The following is a 10526-nucleotide window of genomic DNA, read 5'->3' on the forward strand; positions in this document are numbered from 1 at the left end:
GCGCTTCCCTGTCTCATCACACAAAAGCTTGCGATTTGCGTTCATGTACATGTAACCTACTTTACTTCAAAACAATTCACCATTTAATTTTACTTTCCTTTCTTTGTGATTCTTAGACATTAAATTATTGCCGATTGAAATATAACTTGAACCCAGAAACAGAAAATACCGTTGTGATTCATAATAAATACAGAAAAACTCCTGTTATTCGAATGGGCGATTTTTTTTCCAGCTGAGCACTTGATTGTAATCATGAGGAAATGACTTCCAACGTATAGCCGCTCATCAGAGACTTTGGAAAGGCATGCTCACTATTACATAAACAATTTTCACAACATTGACAGTTCTTGAAAATGCACAGTAGGCTACGCGCCATAGGTAACTTGCTTCTGTAAAATTAGAAAAGAGAGTGAAGACCTCTATATACCTATATAACGAGCATGACTGTGATGACTATAACGGCAGAATTTTTATTGGTTCGATTTTAAACCATTGCTTGAATAGTCGAAATTCCCTTTTCCTTCATTTTGAACATTCAGTAATTATTTAACGTTGAAATTACCCGTTTAAAACCTGATAGGAAATCTACAAAGCCCCGCCGTCTATGGAGCGCTGGCTGGCTTTGCGGTCACTGATTCGTAGAGGAAAGGGAGGTATGTGAGCTCTGCATCCAAAATAGGCTACGAGACGCAAAACATTCACTGCTATTTTTAAAACCCTTTAAGCAGGTCGCTACTGACATTTTACTTCCAGCTGAACCGCAGTGGTGACAATGAACCTATAGCAACGCTGAATCTCACAGGGTGGGTTGATGTGTTTAGTCCGGCGCGGTTCTGCTCCGTCTTCCTCTCACGTTTTTACGAGGTACGAGGGGAGGGGAGACACAATCGTATCATCACGCACAGAGCGCAACTGACTCCGGGCTTGTATTTATTATCACAGCCTCGAGGGCTGCGGGAAGTAGCCTACTCTATGCTGCAGTGTTCTTTCAAATGTCGGCATTACTATCGACTACTTCTTCTGCTCTGGATAAATGCATGGTATTATCCTCATATAAAGCATAGATTGTGAATCATTCGAGGATCCACCTATGGATCTGAGGAAAGTCCGTATGCTGCTGGCTCTGCCGCTGGGCGCCACTGGGACCGTCGGCAAGGAGCGCATCTCTTTTTTAAACGCCTTGGAGTCTATTGGAGACTTCTTCTGTCCACGCGAACGCCAGTGTCTTCCCGAATGAGAGATGTGTACACTGCAAGCAAGATTGAAATGTTGTGAAAACATGCTTTTGGGGGGAAATTATTTGGATGGAACCCACATGAAACGTCCCTGTATTCCAGCTTTTGAAGAAACGCGTACTGCACGTGCGAGATGTGGAACCCATAATATGATTACAAATTCGCATTCAGTTTCATTGAAATGCTGCCCGAAAGTGCCAGCGCGTGTTTCCGTCAGTAGTTTCTTTCCTGGACTTGAACAAAGAGTGTAGTGAATACCTGCGCGCCGTCTGCTGAACGGATCACCTTCCAAACCTACAATGCTGGAATGGATTGTTACAATTTGCATCCTAACAGCAGTGGTCTTATTCTGGCCAGTGACAATGTACTTCGCATCCAGCAGCCAGTCGCCCGGGCTGCTCAGCGGATTAGGGAGGCGAATTTCTCGATGCCAAATAAAGCGGCCGGACAGGTGCGTCTCCGACTCCACGGCGGTCCCAACAGCGACGATAGCTGCAATGGGCGAAGCAGAGACTGTCGCTCTGATATGCAAGCCCTCTGCTCTGGCGAAGTACCTGCACAAGCACTGCGTGACGTTCTGTAATTTTGCAGCCGCCTCGAGATGGGACTGGCGCGCAAACCCGTTCCTGCAGACAGTTTTGGGCGCCTGCTGGCCGTCTGAGAGCGCTGTCCACTTCGTGCGGGATCACCTGCAGATGAGCGACAGCGGTCTCGTAGCTCTGGACTGGGCAGTGGCGGGCTCGGCGCCTCACAAGCGGAGGAGGACATCGAGTAATTCCACGAGCCCAGTGCTCCTGATCATCCCGAATTCCTTCGGGAAAATCACCTGGAATGTGCTAAAGGTAAATGACGCGAATCTTACTGAGGCGATTCAGGAGAAAGTCTATGCGAGGATGAAGTAATACCGTATAATCTAAAGGCGAATGTTCACTCTGTTCAGTTCAAAAGGCTGTTGTTTACTCTCTCCAAAAAGTCTTAAATTTCACTCAGACCTAACAATAAAATTCGACATTGGAGAAGCGCCCACTGCTTTCATCACAACGGTCATTATAAGCGACTTTTCGGATGCGTCTTGATTAAACGTGGCTTGTTTCGCACGCAAACATTATTTTAATATTTGTCAGATGTGTGGAGGGTGAGTTTTGCGTGCGAGAGTTTATTCAGCGCTGACTTAGCCATGATGACTGTAATAATCTCATAAAAAGCACAATGTAGCTGTTCAGAGTTAATGAGCCATGAGGTTCTTTATCCCCGTGTCCCCTCAAAGACTTGTGCGTGTGTGTTTTGTATTTCTTCGATCACAGTCATAAAGGGTCTGTCAAAACAGCGTTTTGACAGCAGTTTTTGTCGCTGTATGCCATTTATTTTATAAAGGACAGTAATGAAGTGTGCTGCGTGGAACACACATGGAAACGCGGAGAGCTGCTGGACGTTTCTGGGTCAGCTCCAAGTATTCACGAGGACCGTAATGACGCTGTGTGCGCAGCGCAGTGAAGTTTCTGTCGCTACAGTCTGTCATGACAATTAAAATATCTTCTCTCCGTGCAGCAAAAAGGAGGCAGGGCGGCTAATAGAGTATATTCCCAGTGATCTTTGCCGGAGGCGGTGCGTTTAATGAGAATGCGAATGGTCTTTTTGCTCTTGGATCCAGGCTTCCAAAAATAGAGACGGGGGAAAAGCACGTGCTGGTCTGATATACTGCAGAAATGTTCAGCGTCCGAATTGTTTTGACCACTTTGTTTCTTTATGGAGAGTTCAGTGTGCTACGCCCTAGCTGGTCAAGCACCTGCATCATAGGAATCCTGTGAGGTGTCTGAATAAGACTAGGGACAGTAATGTAATCACCTGTGTCATCTCCACTGGGAAAACGACCGATAACGTTAAGGTAAACCTCCGCGACAACACAGGACACGGAAGTATTCAGTTACAGCGATTAATTGCGTTAAGCACCCTTCATTAGTACCAGCCCCCAGGGTTGCGGCTTTTCTGATGGAGGGAAGTTCAGCTCGTTCCGAGGCCGTTTTCATTGAGCCATGCTCCTATTTTAGGACTATGACGAAGGCGTTTGTTTTTGTTTTCTTTATTTACACAAAGTTTTATGGTCAGTGTCATTAAAGTAAACATGTCCTTCCCCTCCTGCCCCAAGCAGTTGTCTTTGCAATGGTAAGCTCAAGGCTGTGAACCCTCTCTGCCTGGCCAGGTTCCAACCCCAGGCTGACAGGGAACCAGTGGGTGAAGGGGGGATCAGTACTCATTATGGTCTGTGCTGTCAGAAAACTGAGATGTGAGATGTGTGGTGCTGTCTTCCCATGACTGTAAGAAAGCAGCAGCAATACCTCAGGGTTCATGCTGCCCAGTGCAGAGCCCCCCCTAACCAGACCCTAACCATAGACCATAGGAGCCCCCCCCCCCCAAACCAGCCCCAAACCATAGACCATAGGTAAAAGATTCAGGATCAGTTCACACAACCTCATTGCAAACCCTTAACATAAAATAAACTCATCTGGGGTCAGTGCATAAGGGCAGAGTCTATCTATATAGCTCACTATGGAAGCTCATGGGTGTGTCTCCTGTTGTAAACACAAAGCTGTGTTAGCTGAATCAGAGATCCTAGTGTCACGTCTCTCATGGACAGGAATTCCCTCTGAAGAGTTTGCTTCACAGATCCTGGGTCACTGGCTCAGACTCACCGTTCCTCACCAATACGGCATCCTGAGGTAGAGTGCACAGAGTGGGTGTGGTGTTCAGGAGCACGGCTCTTTTGGAACGCTGGTGTCGTTTGTGTGTTTGAAACTAACGCACTAATCAATGGGATGGTGAGGCAGTCCAGGAAGTGATGTCACACCCCTGTTCTTTCCGCGCCTGCAGCTGTGTGATGTGGCTCTGAGTCACGGCTACGTCCCCGTGGTCTTCAATCGCCGTGGGCAGAACGGCACGCCCCTCAGCACGCCCAGGCTGCAGCAGTTCGGAGACCCGGCGGACCTGCGGGAAGCGGTGCGGTACATCCGGTACCGGCGGCCTGTGGGCCGGCTCTATGCGGTCAGCGAGGGCACGGGATCAGGGCTGCTGCTGTCCTACCTGGGGGAGTGCGGCTCCTCCAGCTACCTGACAGCCGCCGCCTGCCTCTCACCGGTGTTCCGCTGCCAGGGCTGGTTCGAGAGCTCCCCCTGCTGGCCCTTCCACTGGGTCCTGTTGCTCTACCAGAAGGCCTGCCTTAGCAGGTACTGAGTATGGGGAGGGGAGGGGAAAGGTAGAGAAAGAGATACATAGCGAGAGATGGAAGGAGACAGAGGCAGAGGAGAGGGAGGGGTGGAGGGAGGCAACCAGTCAGAGGGGGAGGGTGAGAAATAAGTGTGAGAGAGGAAAGAGATGGGGAGAGAGATGAAGGGAGTTTTAACCCTTTCACGTGTATGGTCAAACAGGTGTGATCAATCTAGAGTGGTCCCTACAGTGTAAGGTCAAACCAGTGTGATTAGAACACTAGATTAGAATGACTATTTACAAGTGATGCAACAAACAACATTTGTTCTAAACCCACTGCTTTTGTAATGCAAAAAATAAATAATCATATTCACATAAGTTGCAACATAAGCAGCGTAACACAGTTCTGACTCCCATATTGGAAAAATTCTAGTTAATGTTAGCTTTGAGGAAACAGTGATTTAACATCAGAAAGTGTACCAAATGCAGCAGTGAAAACTATGAGAAGCTTAATAACGATAATGAAAACATAACAAATCACGTAACGCAACACGTGCGCTACATAGCATAAAATAAGTCATGCTGGGGGGCAGCTGGAAATACTTTAGAACTTACGCGGGGAAAGGTTAAGGGCGGAGTTGGAAGAGGAGGGAGTGTAGTTAAAGGTGAGAAGAGCGTGGTAGAGGTGGCTGGGGAGGCTAGCAGTCTGAGCCGGATTTGCATTTTTACACGAATCAATAACACTTCTGATCTCTCAAGCCCACATGCTGCCTCTTTTCTGATGACTTCACTTCTCACTGCATGAAATTACCGGTTTGCTGTATCCATGACTACCAACAGCCCCACCTGACTGCTATAAGTGGGGGATTTCAAGCAGATTCTGGGGAGGAGATCTTGTGTGGCTGTGGTTTTAGGCAGTGGACAGTGTGCTCATGCATGTTCGTGAATGTTCACATTGGACATGTTGCAGGTACAGGACAGCGCTGGAGGAGGCCACGTACACGGACTCCCTGTTCTCCTGCAGTTCTCTAAGGAGCCTGGAGGAGGCGCTGTTCTGCCTGCCATCGGGCAGAGAAGGGGGCGGAGCCGGGTGCAGCTGGGAGGAGTACTGGGAGCGTAACGACCCCCTGCGTGACGTGGATGAGGTGGCGGTGCCCGTGCTGTGCGTGTGCAGCCGTGACGACCCGGTGCGGGGCGAACCGAGCATCACCCTGCCCTTGGAGCTGTTCGAGAGCAACCCCCACTTCTTCCTGCTGCTGACAGGGCGTGGCGGGCATTGTGGCTTCTTCACGCCCGGTGAGGGAGAGGGCGGGGTACCGTGGAGCCACCGTGCCCTGCTGGAGTTCTTCCGCGGCACCACGGATTTCTTTGCTGGCGAGGAGCGTGCCCAGCTGGCTGCCCGCCGGCGGGGCCTCAGGGGCGGGGTCAGTGCTGTCACCATCGGCAACGCCAGGGGGTTTCGACACCGTAGCATTAGCACCTGCAAGAGGCTTCCGGCCTGCTCACACAGCATCCACGCCATTTACAGCTGGCAAAGGTCCTACACCCGGTAACCCTGCGACCCTTGAGGCAACCTTGAACCAGGTGACCCTACTCTGGACAGTGCAGGGTCTGAACCAGGTGAGACAGTGCCGGTTCTGAACCAGGTGACCCTGCTCCAGACAGCGCAGGTTCTGAACCAGGTGACCCTGCCACAGATGGCACAACAGTGAAGAGTGGAAGTGGACCACGCTGGTGCTGGATTACAGCCCCCAAAGCCTGCATAGTGGGTGTAGCCCAATCCGTCCACAGTGTCTGATTGGACAGGCTGTATGAATTATCATTTGAATAGTGATCTGAAGAGGCAACTTCTTCAACCCTGATTTAGACATTTACGTATTTAATGTGGACACGTTCCAGACCTCCCATTTTTAAACTGAATGAGGCTCTCCAGGGTCTAAAGAATGCTGAATAACTGCACATCCAGAGATCACAGCCTTGTACCTTATATACACACACCTAAATAGTGACAATATATAACACACACCCTGAAGTGCCTCATTACTTATTTAGCCTTTTATGATACCCACCTGTCCAGTTTTCAGAAAGCTCAATGGTTCTGTATGACAGAGTATACTGTGGATCAGAGGTCAATCCAGCCTTATCATATGATTTAGCTAGGCGTTCCCCTGGACGAACCAGCTCTGAACTTCTGCTCTACACAATTAATGGCCTCCTGGGATGTGGGAGTCGTCTGCAGGGTGCGGTCAAAGCCACGCCACCAAACGGCTTCTGACGGGTGGATATGGTGCTGTGGGTGAACTGGGCTGGAGCACCTCTGGTTTTTTGCATGTGGTTGTGTATCTGTGCTCTGTGCTGTGTATCACAGTTTTTATGGACCCCTTTTTTACTTTCACTTTTTGAAATTTGTCAGCTTTGTTATGTGGTTGCAAATAAATTTTTTAAGTGTCTGATTTGTGCTGGCATATTCTCTCTAGAACAGGCCCGGTCCTGCAGGTAAGTGGTGTATTTGTGAGAGACTTCACTTCCATTTACTCGAAGATCAGCCAGCATTAATATTACACAGCACTCAAGGTCCTGGTGGAGTTTATTCGACAGGTGAGTTGCTTTAATCCCTGTAATGCAAATCTTTCAAAACCGGGAGGGAATTGTACTAAATATATCACTGGTCACACAGGAATATTTAACCACAACTGAACACAAACAGCCTCCACTAAGCTGCACAAACAATCATGCATTTGTCCCTAAGATCAAAGGCACCTTGTGCTTTTATTCGTGTGTCTTTAAGTGATTTCTTTAAAAGGCGTCTTTCACAGCTGCATCGCTGCTAGGACTGTGTGAGCGCAGGGAGCAGCTGCACGCTTCTGTTAGCACAGTGACCGCCCAGTCGCTGAGCATGACTCACCCGCGAGGGACTTAATCACATGTATATTCTACTTCCCTACACAAGCCCAAAAATAGCTTTACACCCCCTCAGCAATGCCAGGGAAAGGGAGAGGACATCTCTCCCAAACACACCCAGTAACTCTAACCTATAGAGACAGGACGAGGCCAGGCATGCCCACAGTGGGGAGGGGGGTGAGCCTGGGTGGAACCTACCAGATCCATAAAGATTAGCTTTGAAAAGGAAAATGTGTTTGTGTCTGCGGAATTCAAAATCCCAGTTAGTAGCAGTGTCATTTCTCATCAGAGCTGGCTATTGATGGATTCTAATCACACCGGACATCCCTGGCAGCTCAATCAATCAATCAAGTCCTCTTAACATAACAACCATCACAGATGGCGTTCCATGTGACCAAGAGGAGTCTGATCGGAATACCTTGCAAATAAGCTATTACGCCAACAATATTAATGATGTTAATGATTTGGGGCAAAATAACATACAAACTGGTAAGGAGAATAAGAAGAAAAATTTCTTTTATCCTCCAAATGACAACAAAATTTTATGAGCAAAATCTGTGAGTGAGTAGAATAATGAACGTAGAAGAAACAGATGAACATGGTTCTGATGGACGCAGTTTAGCATTATGACCGAATAATCGCTGGGGCAGTGAAAAGCAGGGGCAGGAGCCATCAGAGAGCTGTCTCTTCCTGCAGGCAAACTGGAACCGGAACCTGAAAGTAAAGTGGGTCACATCCAGACGTGTGCCCGGGGTTGAGGCAGATGAAGAGGGTGAGTTTTCGGCCTGTCTGACGCACGCTGCCGGCCTGTTTCTCCGTGTGTGACAATGTTTCAGCACATCCCTCAGCACTGGACTCACTAGCTAATCATGCGGGTGCCAGAGGTCCAGTGGAAACACCAAAATGCTGCAACACCAAGATGTGGGCGGTTGGGTAAGACACTCCAATGAGTCTGAATCAGCTAAGGTGTCATGTTAAAAACAAAAAACAGAAACAAGTGTGATTTATCCGCCTAAACCTGAAACCAACGGGCAAAATAACCACTGCCGGCAATGAAATAATGACCTCCATTTTTCAATTAGGAACTACCCTCATTAAGTCTGATTTGGCTGGCAACAATGCATGGCTTTGATTTGCCTCACAGTACACTGAGGGTATTAAGGTTGCTTTGATTCAATTCCCACACCCTAAATGATACAATTATCAATTAGCCAGCACCTGCTACAACATAGTGTTTGTAATCAGACCTAACAGCAGGAGCACACTTTCAGCACCAGGGTGTTCCACACCAGCAGGCTCCAAAGCAGGTCAGAATCATGGTATCAGACCCACAAATATGCACAACCAAATTCAACCTGTTTATATTGAGGGTCACTTTAACATGTATTATCTGAAATGGTAGCTTCAGTAGTTTTGAGGGTCATGGAGACAGCAATGGTGCCAGTGTGGGCTGGAGCTCACGACACTGAATTAGCAGAGTCACTTTCTCCTGACACCACTCCCACCCTGCTCCTCCAACGGCGTGCCGCCGTGCAGCTCCCCCCTTATGTTCAGCCAACTGAAACACAGGGTCTGACCTTGATATCAGGAAAGGCAGTGCTAGAAATGTCTCCCACGGAACTGAAAACAAAAGATGCGGCAGAGAGGAAGCCGTTTTCATCGGCCTTACAAAAATATCCCACAGGATGGCCCAGCTCACAATAGCAGCTCGCCCTGTAGACCAGCTGGATTTTCCAGGAATGTGAGCAATAGAGTAGTGCAGCGGTTAGGGAAACGGACTTGGAGCCAGTAGATTGCCAAGAGGCAGGGGGTGGGGGGGGGGTCTCACCTGAGCGTGCCACCATTTTGGCACACATCTGATACTGATATGTACAGTAAAGCAAACTGGACGAGACTTACTGTTGCACAAAGAGGTAAATACAGACGATCCTCTGGAGCTCCATCCAATACTGTGGGGATGGAGGGAAAGGAGGCTCTCTCTAAACAGCCTGTGCCTGTCTCACCCTCCAGGGAGAATCTGTATCTGTTATTTCTGCAGAGGGCTTTGGGTACAGTCCTGAGGGGTACCTTTCCTCTCCAGCTGGTCGTGTTTTCTTGGCTCTCTATGCCAGACTGTTACAGGGCCATCACTCTCTGCCCACCCCCCCCCATCCCCCCCCCCCCCCCCCCATGCTGTAAGCCTAGATTAGCACACAGTTTGACCCCCTCAAACAGCAGCATGACAGTTTAGTGCAGTGGTGGTAAACACGCACCTTATCTGAACAGAGGGACGCCAGGACAGTGATGTATCCAAGCGAATTTTAACCGGTCCTCACCTGAAGAGGAAGACTGCCTCACAGCTGAACTGAGAGATAAGCTTCAATGACGCAGTCTCGTCTCAGACAACATATAAACAGGACCTGCCAATCGATGTGTGAGACTCTACAGGAAAGATGTTGCTATGTTAGGGTGCAATGTGTCATAAGGAGAGAGACATCTCCAGTTAGGCCGGTGTGGGTCAGACAGAACTGTGGTGGTGTGCTGGTGCCTGTAGACAGAGATGGAGGGTGTTGGCTTGCAATACTGGAGGACCAGGCAGTTTGTTAATCACTCCTCCATCCTCCCCACATCATCTGGGGATGGAGTCTCTGTGCCAAAGAGGAAGAGGTTACTGGAAATGGGGAGACATCAAGGTCCCATATACACAGACACACACACACACACACACATACACAACCCCACACACACAAGCACAAACAAGCAGACACACCCACACACAGTATACATTCCCCATTCAGTATACAAGCACACCCAGGGTCACACTGTCAAAGTTCGTTTGACCTTCCTCACTTATTCTTCCTCCTCTAGATAAAACATCTTACACCCAGTAAGATCCTGGGGCTGTTTTGAAGGATTATTATTTGATATTATTTTGATATTTTATCTGCTAGCCAGCCTGTCTTATCCAGGGAGCAAATGTTTACAGTTTTCAGTGATTCCTTTGTGTCACTTAATTGTTCAGTAAATAATTGCGGTTAACCACCTCTTGCAGGGTGTGGCACGCTCGTGCGTTCCACGTGAGCCTGAGAAGCTGGCAGACACTACCAAATGTCGGTGTTGATGTAAACAACTGTTATATGATATCCAGATTGTAAAATTCTATAATTATAACTACAGAATGATTTGACAGAAAAAACAAACTGTGTTACG

At 48.4% G+C, this 10526-nt stretch overlaps 1 protein-coding gene across 1 annotated transcript; it reads left to right on the top strand.

The window, feature by feature from the left end:
* Positions 1-1534: 1534 nt before the first annotated feature.
* On the top strand, positions 1535-6611 carry LOC118775609 (protein ABHD15-like). Its single transcript, XM_036525604.1, has 3 exons — positions 1535-2077; positions 4104-4456; positions 5407-6611. Exons 1-3 carry the CDS (start codon positions 1535-1537, stop codon positions 5987-5989), a joined length of 1479 nt encoding a protein of 492 aa, XP_036381497.1. The 3' UTR covers positions 5990-6611.
* The last annotated feature ends 3915 nt before the right edge of the window (positions 6612-10526 follow it).

The sequence above is a fragment of the Megalops cyprinoides genome, chromosome 3, assembly GCF_013368585.1.
Source record: "Megalops cyprinoides isolate fMegCyp1 chromosome 3, fMegCyp1.pri, whole genome shotgun sequence".
NCBI lineage: Eukaryota > Metazoa > Chordata > Actinopteri > Elopiformes > Megalopidae > Megalops > Megalops cyprinoides.

Excerpts from the sequence above, each read along its gene's own strand:
- LOC118775609 (XM_036525604.1), top strand. The coding sequence starts at position 1,535 with ATGCTGGAATGGATTGTTACAATTTGCATCCTAACAGCAGTGGTCTTA. Across the intron at positions 2,078-4,103 it reads TCACCTGGAATGTGCTAAAG|CTGTGTGATGTGGCTCTGAG; the intron begins GTAAATGACGCG and ends CCGCGCCTGCAG. Across the intron at positions 4,457-5,406 it reads CAGAAGGCCTGCCTTAGCAG|GTACAGGACAGCGCTGGAGG; the intron begins GTACTGAGTATG and ends GACATGTTGCAG.